We start from the raw sequence: 18,947 nt of genomic DNA, 5'->3' as shown, positions 1-18,947 counted from the left end.
CTGGGGCTTGTAGGATGGGGACTTTTCTGCATCTGTATTCAAAATTAATTTTGTGTACGGACAGTCAAATTCATGCTTGTCTGAAATATAAAATGTTGTTTATTTAATTATTCATTAATTGTAGTTTTTATATCGTATACTTGTTTATCCACCAGGAGTAGGCGATAGAAGCACAGAAATGCAAGAATTTAGAACAAACTGTTTGAAACCACTTGAAATAATTGTTAAGAAAATACCCACTGTGACTATTAAGGACAATTGATTTCAAACCTGTTTAATTACCGTCTTTAGAGAGGGTAAGTGATCTAGTAGCTAAGCAGGTGGTGGAGTATGATTGTAGTGTGACCTCGGAAGAGTTTTTGGTCTTGGGACAAGCTAAGAAAACAGGCAGCAAGTTTGGAAGGCATTCTGGGTACAGTTTTTGATTGTTCTTTTTTTTTTGGCTTGTTCCTGTTTATTGTCTTTGAATTGGATGATTAGTATGGTGAGACCTACAAAATGAGTAGATAAGGCTATGCTGGGGTAAAGTGATAAATGCTTTGGAAATGGTATCAGAATTGGGAATGTTCTTGACAAAACAGGAAAAAATAGTTCCTGAAGTTAGAAAGATGAAATCCAGCAAAGGCAAGTTCAGAGTAGGATCTACCTTTAGCACTTATGTGATCACCTTTATTTGGTGTAAATGCTCACTGATGTTGGAAGAGTTAGTCCTGAACTCCGCTGCCTGTTTTTGCGGGGTTGATGATTTTGCAGCTGCATGTTCAGATGGATAAGGAAACTGAAACACAGATTTATACTGACTTACCTTGGCCACATACCTCTGATTTTTAGGAGGGAGAAATGAAATGAAGTGTTTGGAAGAAATTACAGTGTATTTCTGATGTTTTGGGAAGATTAGCTTAGAATTACTCATCTAGGGAGTTCTCTTTATATCTCTCTAGATCTTTTTCTTTGTTGTGCTGTGTTCTATTGTATTTTCAGTGGTTTGTGGGTTAGAATAAAATAAGGAGAGCTAAGCCTGGATATACAGGCTTTCAGTAGTTCAAAACTGGGAAATGTTCATAGTTATTTCTATGAAACGTAGCATCAGTTAAGAATGCCAAACGTGAGCTGCTGTTCCTACCATTTCAGTTAATGGCACTGTGTTGTGTGTGGGTGGTTGTAGCTGTTCAGCTTTATTTTTGTCTTTTCCTCTTATTATGTATTTAGCAGCAAAGCCTAAGTTCTGATGTGTTGGATTTAAGTAGGAAAAACCTTGTTAAATTTTAATAATTGGTGTTTAATTATACGGAAGGCCTTGGAGATGATTATACTAATTTACTAAATCCTAAATTCTTGCTTGCAACTGCTTTGTTGTGTATGCTGTACCCTGGTACACACAGTGCTAATATATGGCAGATTTCTTTGGTTGTGCTGTTCTTTAATATTGCTCTTTGGATTGAGGATTAAAAATGATATAATGAAACAGAATGTGCTGTTGCCTGTTTGCTTCTTTCCAGCTGCTAACCCATGAGGTCTGCCATTGTAAAGGACAGATTATTTCCTTTATGGTGTTTTGTTAATGCAGTGTCAGGTTCCTTTAAAGAGCAATGCTAAATGCATAGTGCAGCCTTATGTATGCAAGCATGAGAAACTACAGCTGATGAGTGTGTGGGCCTTAAGTTCTGCCACTTTGAGCTGGGGCATTTATTACATGAAAACACAAATCAAGCTTGGGTGCTAGCAGGAGAATCCTGCTTGTCTGGGAAGTATTTGACTTCAGGAAGTGATCATCTTTCCCTAAGGTCCTGCTATTACTTCAGTATCTAAGGCATGGTTGGCTTTTGATTCTCTTTGATTTCAGAGCATAAAATTTTGATATATGCAGTTCTGTAAAACTTGCATTTTTTTGTTTTCTTTGAAGGAAATTTTGAAAGAGCAAACTCCAAAGTCTTAGGTTTTTCTGTGAAAATTTCATGAAGTATATTGGTGTAACTAATATGCTTTGAGAGAACCATGAATATGGTTCTTGCGGTGATGTGCAAGAGCTGAATGATTTAAATAGCAGTTTTGGAATGGGTAAATGTATTGGTTTCACTGAGCATTTGCTAGGTGGGCTGCTCTGAAGTTGGGGTGGTAGGATTGCTTCCTGATTTGTGGAGCTTTCAGCTTATTGAATGGATGTCTTCCTGGGAGAACATAATTCATGGTAATTTTTCTTTTCACATGAGGTTTCTTGCATTGAATGCTACTAATATTTTTGGAGGAGCATGTTTCCGTGGAGAATTCCTGACTAATTATGTTGCTTTCTTGGGGGTCCTGCTTCATCTCCCTTCCACTCACCCCCAATTCAAATCCTCTTCCCCTTCCACCCACTAGGAGCATTGCAGACACCTCAGTAGTTCATGGGTGTTTTAGTAAGAAGCATTGACAGTGAGCTGGAAACCAGTACTGGTAAACCTGGATGGAGTTGGGAAACTAACAATGAGTGTTTCTTGCTTTTCTATCATTGTATTTTTTTCTGCTTGCTTAAACAAAAAAAAGTATGTTTCTTGTTTAGATCAGGGAGGTGCATGCTGCAGAATCATTTGAATTATGTTTTAACAGGAATTGACTCTGTAAATACGCTTTCTCTACAGTTCTGCCACTTTCTTCTACAGTCACTGTGCAGACCACTTTTCATGTTCATGATGCCATAGCATCACTGTGACAATGACAGCAGCTATTTACATGAAATATTTAAATAGGTGAAAGTTATCAATTATCTAATTATGATACAAACATTTATTTCATAGAGACCTGGAATGGTTTGGGTTGGAAGGGACCCTAAAGATCACCTAGTTCCAGCCCCCTGCCATGGGCAGGGACAGCTGCCACCAGCCCAGGTTGCTCCAAGCCCCGTCCAGCCTGGCCTTGAATGCTTCCAGGGATGGGGCATCCACAGCTGCTCTGGGCAACCTGTGCCAGCGCCTCGCCACCCTCACAGGGAAGAATTTCTTCCTAATAGCTAATGTCAATCTGCCCTCTTTTAGTTTAAAGCCATTCCCCTTTGTCCTGTCACTACAGGCCCTACTAAAAAGTCAGTCCCCTTCTTCCTTATCAGCCTCCTTTTAGTATTGAAAGGCCACTATTAGGTCTCCCCATAGCCTTCTCTTCTCCAGGCTGAACCACCCCAACTCTCCCAGCCTGTCCCCATATGAGAGGTGCTCCAGCTCTCTAACCATGTTTGTGGCCTCCTCTGGACCCGCTCCAACAGCTCGATGCCCTTCTTATGTTGGGGGCCCCAGAGTTGGAGGCAGTGCTGCAGGGGGGCCTCACCAGAATGGAGAAGGAGGGGAGAATCACCTTCCTTGACCTGCTGGCCATGCTGCAGGTGATGCAGCGCAGGATACAGTTGGCTTTCTGGGCTGCAAGTGCACATTGCCAGGTCATACTGAGCTTCTCATCAACGGGCACCCCGAAGTCCTTTTCCTCAGGGCTGCTCTCATTACAGGCTGCATTCTCCACCCAGCCTGTATTTGTGCCGGGGATTGCCCTGACCCAGGTACAGGACCTTGCATTTGGCCTTGTTGAACTTCATGAGGTTCATATGGGCCCACCTTTCAAGCCTGCCAAGGTCCTTCTGGATGGCATCCCTTCCCTCCAGTGTGTTATATCTTATTTCACATTCTCATTCATGCTTTAGTCTGTTTGGCTTGTGCTGCTGTAGGTGTTTGTGTTTTTGACTTTCTCTTATAACCATCAGGCAAAGACAGGTGAAGTTTCCGAGCATCAAATAAAAGATGTGCATTATGGTCGGATCAGACTATTTGGGAAATCAGCTCTGCCACTGATTTTCCATATTGTTGTACACGAAGTTCTCTGTGCCTTGTAAAGGAGGATAAATATTTATCATGCACATTCTGAAGCAGTGCTGTGAATCAGTGTTTGTGAAACATTTTTGGGCCTTTGCATGGAAGGTACTACATTAAGTACTCTTAGCAATAGTAATACTATGATTCCTTCCTGCTCTTCTGGGTGACTGATTATTTGAGCCTTTGGTAGCTCTGGATATAACTGTACTCTGAATCTTCTAGAATATTGCTATTTGTAGTAATCGCATCATAACTCATTAGCATTTCTCCACCAAATTCTTCTTGAGAAATCTGCATATGATACATCTTTGGCTCTGTTCTCCCAAAATAAGATTGGTGGAACCTTTCCCAAATTCTAATGTGAAATGAATGGGATTTGAAAACTGTAAGTGCTAAGAGAGCATTTGGGAGGAGGAAGTACTTCTGGGAAAGAAATATCCTCGAAGTGGAACCTCAGTTGTACTTTATTCATACTCTCATTTTATCCTCGTTTGCCTAAGACTTGTTCAAGTTAAATTCTCTCCTCAAGAAAGATTCTTGCTAGCTTCAGTTCAGTAGATAGTGAATTGTGCTTTTTTTTTCATTCTTTAATAAAATATTTTGATAAAAGATTATGACGTGAAGCTACAGGTAGAAGAAACCTGTTCAGATTATGTTTTTTCATATTATTTTTCTTGCAGTGTTGTGACAAAGAATACATTGCTCCAGGTGCATTGAAACCTTATAGAAAAAGGCTCAAATTCCAAGTTTGGCTATAAGGTTTAATGAGGTGGTTATCCTGATCATATTTTCTTTAGGTTGCCAGTCAACTTTTTTATTTTTCTGGAAGCGAGTTTAGCAGTAGGCTTTGGGAACTGAAGAATCGTCTTCATGTGAAGTGGTTCCTCTGGCATGCTGGTGGGTAGAGTGAGGGAACTCTGTGATGGAACTGCTGCAGCATAGAAAAAGTATTATAATTAAAGTGGCTGACAGGTATACAAGTAATTAAGCAATTCTGAGAGAAATTGCTCACTGTAGGCTAAAGAAGGCCTTTTTAAAGGGGAGAATGAAGAATAACATGAGCGATTTGGTGGTGCAGTCTTTTGTTCATTGTGTTCATCTTGAACGCTGTCATTACTCATCCCTTCTAATACCTTCTAGAACACCAACTTAATTAGCTATGCTCAGCATATCTAAATAAAATCAGTATCTTTTTTTTTGCAATTAGTTTTCTAATCACACTATGGGTCTCTTACCTAACACTATTAATTTCAAGTACCTAATGCTATTAATTTTCAGTTGGATTAATAAAGCTGCCCTTTTCTGAAGATGCGTATTGTAAACCCAGATTTTCAATAATAGGCCTTAATTTAATTACCGAATAGCTACTGGAATGATTTGCCTTCAGAGCTATTGTCACGTATGCTTCAGTGCTGCTTCTTTTAATGACTTGATTAGTATGAACAACAGGAACTAGGGGAATGTAATAGACATTGAGTATATGCATACAGGCTGAAATTATTATCTTTAGTCCTGATATAAAGCCCAAACAAACTTACTTTTGTGTGGGGAATTAATTTGGAAAAGTAGTTTCTGCCTGGTTGAGTCCTAGTTTCATAGGTATGATTTGCATATGATCAGTAGTAAACATTTTACTTTTGAGTCCTATAGCTTTTTAAAATTTGGACAAAAATATTCTTGTCATTCTTCAGAATAATCTGCTTGACAGTGCTGACCTGTATAGAAAGCTACATCTTGTTTTTATTTCAGTGATGCTGTTTTGTGGAAGGATTTAAGATGCCATGTGGTACTGAAATTCGGGAAACTGTTATCCTTCCAAAAGCTAAAATTTGAGATTGCTATCTAGAATTGAAGTTTTTTGTAGCTGTGCCTGAAAAATGCAGAGGTGTTGCCCCAATGATGTTCTTTAGTTTGCAATCAGACATCTGAGCAAGTGGCTTATTTTAAAGGAAAAGCTGTGTGTTTAAGGGTTGAAAGGTAAAATCTTGAATTGGACCCCCATCTCTTACAAGTAAAGTAGGCTGCAGTTTCCAGGGAGGCAGAGTTTAAGGATTACTTGTTCATGGGCAGAATTAGGGCTGGAGTTAATGGGAGTCCGTGTGATGCTTTGCCAGTGAGTCTGGGCAGTCCCCTGACCAAATAAATGCTATTTAAAGGCAAGAGGGGTTCAGCCCATCTTCAGCTTTGCATGTTCTTAGACTTAGTAAGGGTGAAAATAAGCTATGCCCTGGAAGGCTGGATGCTGGTAATTGGGAATTGGAGGGAAGGCCCAAATTCTTTCTCTGTAGGTAGACAACCCAGCCACAGGATGATGATTATATAAGGTGTCCCTTCAACAAGTGAGTCAAAATTGAAGGGGTTTTCCTCAGCTTATCTCTGAAATCTGTCAATCCACTGTCTCCATGGCATAATTAATGGCTTCTTAGGAATGCAAGAGATGGATAAATATTCATTTGTGATGGCTGTAATTTATTTTTTGTGGATGGATTGAAGATGATATGTTTTGTACAAGAATCACATTGAACTGAGGAGGTGCCATAAATAGTTGAGTGAACTCACCTTTCTTAAGTTCAAATATGGGCTAGCAATTTTGTAATAAAATTAAAAAAAAATCTTAAGCTTTTATTCACATGCTTTCCAGCTTTTTAGTGCATAAGAAGAGTGAAACAGAAACCAGGTGTCAGTTTAGCTAATCTAATAGGTAATATTCACATTTAAAGAAAACAACCTCAAATGCTGAATTTTACATGTTTCTTTTTACACTGAAGTGTGTCTGTGTTCTGGACTATTCTCTAAGCTTGTGTCTGATCTCTTAGAATGTAATTAATGTCTTTATGAAAACTTTTATTGTTTGCTTTTTTTGTGATAGTGGTTGCAAATGGTTTGCTCAGTCCATCAAGGTAGATCTGCGCTGCTGAATGGAAATTTTCGAATTTATATTGGACTAATTTATCAGAAAATCTGTTTAAAAAAACCCAAACACCGTTGTCACTGGAGGACTTCTTAACTGAAGGCACATATCCAACAGTATTATTCATGTGGAAGGCAGGCTTCTGGGAAATCATTTGCTTCTTTCTCACTGACCCTCTCCTTTTCTCAGTGTGTGACCTTTTACTGTGGCCCTTCACATGTTGCCACATTATGGGCTGTTTCAATTCTCATGGCAGCCAGGTACCACCAGGTAGTAGATACATAATTCATGGTACAGGAGTAGGTGATGAGGAGCTTCCTCCTGCCTCCGCCCCCACTGCAGTGTTCTTCAGATCCCAGCATTTGCTGGCTTGGTCACTAAAAAATAACTCCAAGGGTAGCTAGGCTTTTTAAAAATATATTTGTGAGTTAAATTGGAAATAGAGTTGATGTGAGGAAGAGGATGAGGACAGAGAGGGGCATAAAAGAGGTGGGGGAGCTACAAGTTCTTCTGGTTGAGGCTTCATGTTATATTGTTATATTAATAATATTACCTGATACTCAGTGCTAGTCTCTATGATTTTTTTTTTAAGCCGATAGCTACTTTCCTGGAACATTTTTATTCGGCCTGAAGCTTGATGTTCCAGAAATGGCTATTTTCAGACTTATATACCATTATGTTTGAACCTGACCGGCTTTCTTGTCTGGGCAAAGCTTGTACAGTTGCAGTGACCTCAGGCATGGGCTATTATGGAAGAGAAATCTCATTCTGACTTCAGAACAGCTTCTTCTGTTGCCTTGTAGGAAAAAAAATGTTACAGCTGCTTTTCTAGGCAACAGTTCAATTTAACTTCAGTTCATGCCCTTAAAGTATGTCAGGTATTGCTAAATTATAATATAGAAATCAACCTCAACTGGATTTAAGATACTTCCATAAGGTTGCTTTTAAAATCTGGTTTACAACATTGATACAAGTAAACCCCTTCTGTTTTAAATAAAATAATAAATAAAATAAAATTAAAAATATTACTATTAACCCCCCCAACAATCACTGTTAATAAATGAGATGGGGCAGATGCTGGAACCTGACTTTGACAAGGTGATGAGCTTTTTTGGTATTTTGTGGTTTACTCAGAGCTGCATGTACATGGGTTGGGAATGAGAAATAAATTTCTGGCCCTTTGAAATGATTGGCTAATGTGCAGAACATCATGCTTACTGTTTTTTGGGGTGTAAAGTGGCAAATGAATCTACCTCTTTTAGTTAAATTGTGGAACTCTGGATAATACTTTGGTCACTAACTACGTTGAAGCAGATGTCCAACCTTTGGCATTGGGGATGGCTTGAGTATTTTATACATTTCATTATCTGTTACTTAAATACATATATGTGTTGAAATACGAAGAAATTATTTTCTGTTTTGAAAGCATGTATTGTTTCTTTTAGCCTATTGCAACAACTCCACCACGTCGCAGCTGGAAGGAAGAATCCTTAAGCCACAGCAGTAGTGAAACCCAGGCATCAGTTACCAGTGGGATCTCCCTAGGAGAAGAAATAAGGCAGAAAGTTGCCATTAATCAGGTTATTTGTACTGTACTTTGTTTTGCTTGTGATTGAAGGTTAACTATGTGATTGAAAAGAATATTAACTGCTTTATCTGCATAATTTAGACCTCCACTGTCCTCACCCTGTAAAGTTCTCTGTTCCTGTATCTTGGAACCATGGAAAAATAGGACTGTTCTGAACTCTGACAGGTCATCTAATGTAGTCTTGATCCAAGTGGTACAAAGCTTTTTGACATTTATCCATTCAAAACTGAATCTACAGTAGTTCAGTGATTTGATTTCATTTGTTCCCCCACCCCTTCCCCCTCTTCCTATTTTCTGGTTATAAGCCTAGTATATTTTTCTAGTGTAACGTTTTCTTCTTTGCAACAGCACCTTTGATCAGTATTCAGTTTGTAATTTGCTATAATCCTGGTCCTGCTACTGCCTCTTAAATTATCTGATCTGTCTACCTCAAAATAGCTGCTTTACATGTTAGCACGGAGCCATGCTTCAGTTCATGTGAAATCTGACTACTTTTAGTGATGAGTTCATATGTGATTAAGAAAAACTGTACTGTCATCGTGATATAGTCATAATAGTTCGATCTGATGGATATACTGCCAAATACTTAATTACTCTGAGAATTGCATAAGATCACAGGTGTTTTGAAAAGACAGTTCATAAAAAAATTTGGTTTCCAAATGATTATAAGAATCTTGTGCAAAAATTATAGTTCATATGGCAGAATTCTGATGTGAAAAGTAGCTTTTAATACCTTGGTAGTGTTTCAAAAGGTAGAAGAGCTTGCAGCTCTTAAGTAGGAATAGTACTGTACTTCTGCCATCGCTGGGACACTTAATTGTTTCTATTAACATATAGAATCATAGAATGGTTTGGGTTGGAAGGGACCTTAAAGATCTGATGATAATGCTTTGCCTTATAAATGACTGATATTCTTAATTCTCTGCACTAAAGACTGGTCTGTGCCTTTTCTATAATTAAAATTTATCTGTTTAATTACTTCCCCAGTAATCCCAATGCAAATTCTTTAATGAATTATGTGAACTAAAGATGCTTCTTTTGATTTGAACATGAACTGAAAATCTTTTTCTTAAAATATACCGAAGAGTTGGTTAGGATACTCAGGCATTATCTGTGTGAACTCAGAATTTCTGTAACTAGAGACTTTATTTAAAGACAAATCAGAAACCGTTCTGCTTGTTAATCCCCAGTTGTATGATGCAAACCATCTTTACTACACAGTGTCAGGAACTGGATTGGCCTGGCATCCTACTGAACTGTTTGTCCTTACCACAGTTTTTCTTTAAGTGAGAGATTTCATTCTGGTTTGGAAAAAGTCTTCTGCAGTGGCAGGATTTGGAGATGGAGCTCAGTTTCAGACAAGTGATGGAAGGCTGGTGATCATATAGTGAGCGATGACAATTTAGGCAGTAGTGAGGATTGACTCTGGACTTCAGGAGTTTATAGCACATCATAATTTTACATTAAAAACTGAGTATTTGTACAGAATTTAGAACCAATAATTCCATTGTTTCACAACTTAGTCATTATTTCCTTTGGAAGTAGGTCTTATAAAACTTCCTTGATGCTAGAGCACTTTTTTTTTTTTTTTTCTCCCCACCTGTTCTTAGGGAATTGAGTCATGGTATCAGCTTCCAGCAGCAGTGGATGCCAGCCGTTTAACTGCTGCCTCAGAGACAAAGCTTTGCCTGACTTGTGATAGAAATGACCTGACGGAGTTCCCTACACTGGAGGAAGGAGTTTTGCCTTCAGCAGAAGCATCTGGAAGGCAGTTTCCTGGAGATACAGCACATGGCTTACTGCTGGGTATGTTCAAAGTTGCCTTTTACTTAACTGCAAAACAATTAGGATCTTACTTTTCCTTTTAAATCAATCCCTGACCTGGATTTGACTTCTCTTACTGAGAACTGGTGTTTACAAGGTACATTCTATGTAATTTTGTTGTCAAAGACCATCTTCAAAACGAGATAAGGGCTTGTGTACCTTCCCTGGATCTTTTAACAGGTGAACTGATTTTATTTCTTCTCTGGTAAAACTGTAGTCTTATTTTCCTTTAGAATTAGTAGTAAACTTGAGTAAAGTTAGAAATTTTTTTGGGTTCTCTCTAGGTGAGGTGATAGTTCTCTGCGTCCTTAAAATTACAATGAAATTTTAATTTATGTAGATTTGTTAGTAAAAAATATTTGATAATTTTAGAATAGGAGATGTAATAATAAAGTAGACATAATTGCATTGGTAACATGAAAAACAGTTTGATAAAACTGTGTGTATGCTTGCACCCCTTTCTCACATACTGAAGCTACTGTGCACTGCTTCTATGTTTCACTGCATTTTATAGGAGATCTTTATAGACAAAGTAATCCCCAAATACAGGTTTAAAAGTTTTTCAGTAGCTCTTTACAAAGGTATCTTACAAGTGTTACTGCTCTTTAAGTAATCAGTATATGTATTCCTTTTCAGATAAGAGGAAAAACTGAGGAATTATAGCTAGAAGTACTATACTACTGCAAGATTTAACCCAAACTATCCAGATAAGGGATTTGCTTATGTAGGAAGCTAGTGTAACAAAGACTACATGGAAGGGGAAGGTGGTAATTGTGTGCAAAATGTTAAGTAAGTTGATGTTTACCCACTTCTACTGTTGCACTCACAAGCACCAACTGTTTTGTTTCTTCCCCCCTCCCCGCTATCCCCCCATGAGTAATCTAGCTTGCCTGTAACACGGTGGCCTAGCATACTGGCTGTCAAGTCCTGGAGTGGTGCTTTGCTGTAGTCTGCTGTCCTGTTGGCCTGACAGAGAAAGGAGCTGTGTATGTCAAATGGAACAACCTTGTTGTCATCCTTCTGTTGTCAGAGCACAGGACCTTCTGCTAATGAGTGTTCCAGTGCTTAAACACAAGTTTATACACACAGTCTTCATTCATATCAATATTACTATCTTTGTTACAAGTCCTTACATTTCCCTCTGGGTTTGGACAATACCCATATTGGAATGTAGCACATTAATAGGGATTTTGATTCTTTCCAATATATTGGTCACCTGGGCCTCGGAATGTAGAACACCCATTTTAGAACACCCATTTTCAATTGGTGTGCTGTCTTCAATATTGCTAATTACAGCACTAAGATGTGAAAACCCATGTGCATTGTATTTACGTATTACAAGTGTTACCATTAACAGTGTGGTTTGGAATAAAAAACCCTCATCTGTGGGGTGTTAAAGCCCTGTTTGTAGTACAGCTGTGAGCATCCTTTAAGAATAATGCAGCAATGGTGAACAGTTAGGGTTTCTGCATCACTTAATCATAATAGCTATTGTTTTTCTAGCTTAATGTGTTTTCTGACTTGATGTTTCCTTGTACTTTAGCTGCTTCTTCTATTTATCGTAATTCACCAATGTTTGCTCCAGCCATACTAATCTCAGACTAGCACACTTCCACATTCCGTAATTCTGATTAGCTGTTGCACAATGGGTGGGCGCTGTATGTGTTTCATCCTGGATATACACAGGAAGGACGTTACTGTTTTTTTTTTATGTGGGGTTCAGTTTATTGATGTGATCCCCAGCAGGCTGGGTACAGGGAAAGAACGTGCACACAGCTGTTTCCAGTATCATAGGTGAGAGGAATATTAACTGCAGATCGGTGCTAGTGTGCAAGTAGCTGTTGCTGCATCAAGTACAGCATTCTGCAGGCTGTATTCATGTAGGACAGATGAATTTGTTATAACTCCGTTTTTCATAATGTGTTTCTAGCTCTATTAACACACCATTAATGATTCATCAAGCTCTCACTTTAGGTATCCAAAGTGACTGATGGATTATTCAGCCTGGAGAAGAGAAGGCTATGGGGAGACCTAATAGTGGCCTTTCAGTACTAAAAGGAGGCTGATAAGGAAGAAGGGGACTGACTTTTTAGTAGGGCCTGTAGTGACAGGACAAAGGGGAATGGCTTTAAACTAAAAGAGGGCAGATTGACATTAGCTATTAGGAAGAAATTCTTCCCTGTGAGGGTGGCGAGGCGCTGGCACAGGTTGCCCAGAGCAGCTGTGGATGCCCCATCCCTGGAAGCATTCAAGGCCAGGCTGGACGGGGCTTGGAGCAACCTGGGCTGGTGGAAGGTGTCCCTGCCCATGGCAGGGGGCTGGAACTAGATGGTCTTGAAACTCCATTCTGACCCAAACCATGCTGTGATTCTATAATTATTTTTGGTATTGTAGCGGGGATTGTGCATCTATTATTTGGCGGTCATCTTTATTTTTGATGTTAAATGTCCTGGTTTTTATTTCTCCTGATACCATGGTTGTATTATGTTCCATGCTTGGAATTTACACCAATCTAGACACATGAGGGGTTTTTTTGTTTGTTTTCTCCCCCCCTTCCCCCAGGCTGTTTGTTTATATTTTTGTGGCAATAAACCACCATTTATAGTGTTTACTGTCCTATTAGTAATCCTTATTGCTACCACTTGCATTTGGGTGCAATTTATATATATAAGTAATATTTTCCATTTCTAACATCTCTACTTCAGAAAAGCTAGGCGTTTCTGTGCTTCCTTTCACATCTATTCATCACAGTTGAGTTAAAGATTGGTTTGGGAAGTTTCAAGATTTAGTATTTCACCTTTATCCGTTCTTAGTTACATTCATTTTCTCCCATGTGGAGTCAGAGTATTCTGGTCAATTCTGGTGCTATAATTTTTAGTCCACTGGTAGTAGTACATCTTTGAAAAAGAAAACTTCTCTTTACAAAGATGCAGCATTATTCTCTGCATCTTAAGATACAAAGCATGTTATGGATTCATTGTAATAATTTCTAATAAACTTCAAAATAATGGAAACGGAGAGACTCACATTTTCAGTCATTGCTGTTAATCATAGTTAACATATCTGTCCCCAACTTGTTTCTTATGGAAATAAAGCCAACTTCTATCAGATCCATTTTTCTTGTTAATTTATTTGCTCATTTTTTTCCTCTTGCTTTCTAACTTCAAGCTTCAGCTGTGGGCGTTAATCAGCAAAGTATTGTGTCTTCCCCTTTTTGTACACGTACATTTAATGAAACCAAAACTAACAAATTCAGAACCAAGTAATGTGTGGTTAACAATACCCATATGACTCAAGTGGTGTACTTCTGTGCTTTCTATGGGGGACAAAACTAGCCAAGCCTGTTTTCAGTAGCCGTTTTAGTTACCCAAGCTAGAATGTTTTCCTTGCTTGTCTTACTTTATTTGCGTTATTTCCATTTATTGCATTTCTGCTTCCTTGTGTGTCCAAGTTACTGTGCGAAACAACTGTTCACCAGACCCCCAGACATGACTGTTAATCGGTTGATTCTGCTCTTAAGTTTGCAGTTGTTGCATTTAGACATAGATTTCTGAGGTTTTTTCAACTCTTAAATGCCAGTTCTAACATCAGTGATCATGCACTGTATGTTAACATTTGGCTTCCAAAATTAGCTCTGTCTCAATTCCAGCTGAATTGTTAATTTTTCCTGCACAAACCTTTGTGTATGTATACTGTAACTTACTGTTGTGTCATCTGTGAGCTTCTTACCTGCTCATAAAGCTTTTTCTTTCTTCTTTATTTTATGATGTCCCACCTAGATTCCTTTTATGCATGTACTTGCAGACACTTCCTTGGAAACACGTAACAATGCTGTTACTAAGCCTAAAGTGTTTCTTTTGAATTGATACCCCTTAGAGCAGGGGTCCTCAAACTTTTTAAACAGGGGGCCAGCACGCGGATGAAGTGGCAGGCAGTCATCTGTGACTGCTTGGTTTCCCCCCCCAACCCCCGGTGGGGGAGGGTGGGGGGGTTCTGTAAATACCAGGGGCCGGATTGAGGACCCTGGGGGCTGTATCTGGCCCGCGGGCCATAGTTTGAGGACCCCTGCCTTAGAGGATCACTCTGCAAAAGCAGGTGTTACTCTTCCCATTAAGTTATTGTATTTGTGACTGACTTCTCCAGGATGTAACTGAAATTGCTGAATAAAGGTGTTTCTAAAACTGCTTTCACTACACGGTTGAGCTAGGGTTTTTCATGAAAAAACTAAATTATTGTAGGCAAATAACATGATTGCTTGTGGTATTATAAAATAAACCTGTATTGCTTCCAGTTAACTGAAAGTTGAACACGCAGTTTGCCATTCCTGTACTTGCTTGTGTAATCCTACTTGTATGTAGGTTGCTTCTGGGGTTTTTGTTTGTTCTGAAGTTAAACAACTGCTTAAGGGGATGGAGTTGAAATTGCGTTGGGAATAGCGTGGTAGACATTCATAGCAACTCTTGAGGGTTTTATGAGTTTGGCTGTTATTGCAGTGTACAGCTTTTGCTCATTTTCATCAGTTTCTGTGGTTATTTTGATAATCTATCCTTTGTGAAGGAGCCTCTAAGAAGAGAGAGTATCTCTGGTGGACTGGGATTCTGAGGTTCTGGTTCATACTGAACCCAACCCCTCTGAGGCCCAAAGCTGAGTGCCTTCCACTGTAGGTCTCACACTGATGGTTGCAACTAGCCCTTGTGTCTCCTGTTATGCTTTCTTCAAAGACTGAGTTTGGCTTTGCTAACTTGGATTATCTGGTTCAAAAAAATTGCTGTTTCTCTGCTTGAACCTTGTTTTACTTGTTCAGGGATTCTCTAGTAACTTTGTAGTGGTGAATACACATGCATTTCCATTTAAGACAGAAGATGACTTCTATCTGTAAAAGCAGAATCTGGTATGACGTTAGAGTAGAGATAAACATCTACTGAAGGAACTTTTAAAATCCTGCGTGTGATACAAAAGTGTTAAAGGGAAGACCAGCACTTTTTTTTTATTTCTTAAAAATTTCAGGTAACTTACTGGAAATCCCAAGCATTTGCCCGTAGAAAGTTAATGTGTTGCTTTTAGTCTACACTGGATAAGCCTTTTTGATTTTTCTTTTTTTAGACAAAGTGTTAGGAAGATGGAGGGAGGTCCTATTCTAACATAGCAATACAGGCACACAGGCTTTGTATAGCTGAATTAATTGCTGGCTGCTGTGGGTTTGGAACTACTACAGAGATGTTTTCAAAGAGGTTTTCTCCTTTATGAAATAAAACCCACTCTTGACTATCTCATGTTTGGGTCTACAAACAGCTTTGTGATGCAAAGCCATGTGAACATCCAGGGAGTTGCTGTCTGGTTAGAGTTGCTTAATACTGAATAAAACCCCCTTTTTTGTTTTGCCATATAGGAAATTGAGGTTGAAGATAGAAAGTGGAAGGACACGGTAGGTTAGGCATTCTGCGTCTTCACCTACATCCTCTGTGTAAGGTTGTTGTATTTAGTATATTTTATAACATTTTGTTCCCATTATTGTCATTTGCAGAACCGGAAACCATTTCATAAAGAAAGATTTCCTGATATTTGTCAGGTTTTGCATTTTAAATGCAACTGGAATTAAAGAGGAAGCATAAGGCTTTTTAATATGATACAAAGATGTGAGAATTCTCTATACTGCTGCTATTTTATTTGTTGCTCTCTAGAGAGTGTGCCAGTAGCTACAGGCTTTTTGTATATGCACTTACATTTACAGATATAGGAGGAAAGGTGAGAGGGAAAGGAGGAACATAAGCTATAATACTAATTTTGTTCCTTTTCTCTTCAAAAGTGTTTTGAATTTCATATAGGGAGGGAGGGAAATCACAATGACAGTTGTATTGAAATTGCTCCTCTTACATTGTGGAACAGATTGACAAAGCCAAGAAGGTTTTGTTTTTGTTTTGCCTTCCTTTTTTATCTTCCACAAATGGCAATTTGACTCTGGCATTCAGAATTGTCAGCAGGCTGTAAGATAAAGTAGCGTGCCCAGCTTTGCTTGTTCAGTGAATTCAACTGTGAGGAAGCTTTTGACCTTCAGAGCGACAGCAGGAAGAATTACTGTTTTGACACGAGATGCTTGAAGAGTGTTGTACTGACGTCACTTGCTGCTTTAAGCATCAAGCACCAGCTTCTCTGCCTGCAAAACCTAGGTTATGTCTTGAGTGTAATGAGCCCCTAAATCAATGTAAGCATCCCAAATATGATAGTAATGATCTTTCTGCCTCATGAAGAAAAGTTACTGAAAATATTAGAATTCATGTGCTATAAGATTAAAAAATGCCAGAGGAGGTAGAACATGTGACATAGCAGGAATTCTATATTATATATATAAAAAATTTGGTTTTGTAGCCCCAGTTAAATGTCATCTGTTGAACTCCTCAAGGGTGCTTTTACAGGCCATCTCTGCAGGTTGCTGCAGCGGGCAAGCTGGAAGAGAGGGTTTCCATTGAGGATGTGGCTGCAGTGAATCTTGACTATTCTTTCCTCCTTTTTTTTCTGTTCCCTTTTTTCCTCACTCTTCTTTCCTGGTCTTGTCAGTCATCTGCTGTTTCAAGTCAGGGATCACCACCACAGTTCCTCAAATTGGAAACCCCTGAGGAATCATAGAATGGTTTGGGTTGGAAGGGACCTGAAAGATCACCTAGTCCCAACCCCTTGCCATGGGCAGGGACACCTCCCACCAGCCCAGGCTGCTCCAAGCCCCGTCCAGCCTGGCCTGGGACACTGCCAGGGATGGGGCATCCACAGCTGCTCTGGGCAGCCTGTGCCAGCGCCTCACCACCCTCACAGGGAAGAATTTCTTCCTAATAGCTGATCTAAATCTCCCCTCTTTTAGTTTAAAGCCATGCCTCCTTGTCCTGTCACTGCAGGCCCTTGTAAAAAGCCCCTCTCCAGCTTTCCTGTCAGCCCCTTTAGGCACCAGACACTGCTCTAAGGTTTTCCCAGAGCCTTTTCTTCAGCCTGAACAACCCCAACTCTCCCAGCCTGTCCCCAAAGCAGAGCTGCTCCAGCCCTCGTACCATCTTCATGGCCTCCTCTGGACCTGCTCCAACAGGTCCGTGTCCTTCCTTTAGGGTACTGTCAGCCTAAGGCAGATTTCTGACACATGGCAAAATCGGAACACCCCTTGGTGGAGCTGGGGGAGCAGGACTGCCTGAAATGGAGGCTAAACTGAGGGTACAGTTTTGCAGTGTATTTGGTCGGCTGAAGTCTGCTACTGAAAAGGAAGAGTCTGGCTTTTCCTTGTTCTGCATGCTTGTTGCTGCTGCATCCCCTCTGCTAAACCCACTGTGTGAATCTGTGCAATCAGATCAGCTTGCTGTTTGGATTGAAATGTAATAGCAGTTTTGGAAATGGAGATGGTTAAATTTCTGAGTTCTCTTGCCTTTGCAAGAAAAGGAGAGGGAAACACCTCTCTGGGCTGGGGTGGAGAGATTTGAGCTGTCCCTTCCTGCTGAGATGTAGTCTTGCTACTTCCAGTAGAAATAGAGAGTTTGATGGCTCTTGTTTAGGAGTACATGTAAGAGGCTGAGGAGGGAGGGAAGAGAGAATTGAAGCAAGACTTTTGTGCTGTTCAAATAACTGTTGAAGCCGTTCTGTTGTAGATAGCCAGCTACATTGTATTGTGTGTTGATGCACCCAGAAGCATCTTGTTTGTCACCTAGGTTTGTGTAGCTTCAGCGTTTTACATTGGATTCTTGTTGTATATTATCTGAAGTTAATGACCAAATTTCTGTTCTTGCATATGTGCATACAAAGGTAATCGGGTCACCTTTAATCTTCTCTTTGATTACACTAAACAGATTTAGTTCCAGGAGGCTCTTATGATGAGGCATGTTTCTTCAATCTTGTAGCAGTTTCCTCTGATCCTCCTGTGATATTTGCAACTGGAGTTATGGTCCTCAGAACCTGCAAATACCATTTCAGTAGTAGTTTTCAGTACAAGGTTGGAAAGAATAGTTCTTGTAACTACTTATTCACTATTCTTTTTATATATAGCTGAAAATTTTGCTTGCCATTTTGGATACAGTATTGCGCTGGCCTCATATCAGTGGTTTGTTCATGGTGACCCAAAGTCCTCGTCTAAGTTGTTGCTTGCTGAGGTAGCTCTTGACTCCTGTTGGATTTGCTGGGGTGCTTTGTTTCCCACCAAGGCAGGGCTGGACTTAGTTGTACTAAAACTTGTATCCTTTGCCATGCTGTGATGCCAGGTGACCCAGGCTGCCCTGTATCAATGGTCCGTGTAGTTCAGTATTCATTGCTTGGCAGATACCTGCCTCATCTGCATGCCAGCACTGTAAGACCCTAGGGATTTCTGGAGTTTCAAATAGGGCAGGGACAAGAATGGGTCTTGAAGGGACCCACTAGACGCAGTGAGGATTTCCTATTTATTATTGTGCGTGCAGAATGCTAAATTGTTTTTCATCTGTTTGAGTGCTTGGTCAACTTTTTTAATACAAACATTGAGTGGTACTTGAATTTTTGTTGATATAATATATCTTTAAAGCATTGATTTATCAACCCAATGTTGTGACTTGTGTGTGTGTATATATATGTATATGCACATTTATTTTATCAATATATGTGTAGGTGCATTATGAAAAAATGGCTTGGCAAGATCTATTTCTGACAGCATTTGACAGTTTTTTAGTTATTTTTGGTTCCCTCCCTCAGTCTTTTTTGTTTCTTCATTTACAGAGACAGCATACCCTGTCTTTATTGTGTGGAAAAAGGTTTTTCTTTAATAACTTCTGATTTTCAATTAGCTTGAAAA

General features: G+C 39.5%; 1 protein-coding gene across 5 annotated transcripts in view; it reads left to right on the top strand.

Moving 5' to 3' along the window:
- ALMS1 (ALMS1 centrosome and basal body associated protein) overlaps window positions 1-18,947 on the top strand; it is a 76,050-nt gene that overhangs the window by 6,325 nt on the left and 50,778 nt on the right. For 4 of the 5 annotated variants that reach the window (XM_037388088.1, XM_037388060.1, XM_037388069.1 and 1 more), the window contains exons 2-3: window positions 8,190-8,324; window positions 9,943-10,138. In XM_037388088.1, coding sequence (XP_037243985.1) covers window positions 8,190-8,324; window positions 9,943-10,138 — 331 coding nt within the window. The remainder of the gene's footprint in view (window positions 1-8,189; window positions 8,325-9,942; window positions 10,139-18,947) is intronic. The other variant, XM_037388079.1, reaches the window with a different exon arrangement.

This window comes from Falco rusticolus, chromosome 1, assembly GCF_015220075.1.
Source record: "Falco rusticolus isolate bFalRus1 chromosome 1, bFalRus1.pri, whole genome shotgun sequence".
Lineage (NCBI taxonomy): Eukaryota > Metazoa > Chordata > Aves > Falconiformes > Falconidae > Falco > Falco rusticolus.
The sequence above is the reverse complement of the archived record's forward strand: the minus strand, read 5'-3'. Positions and strand labels throughout refer to the sequence as shown.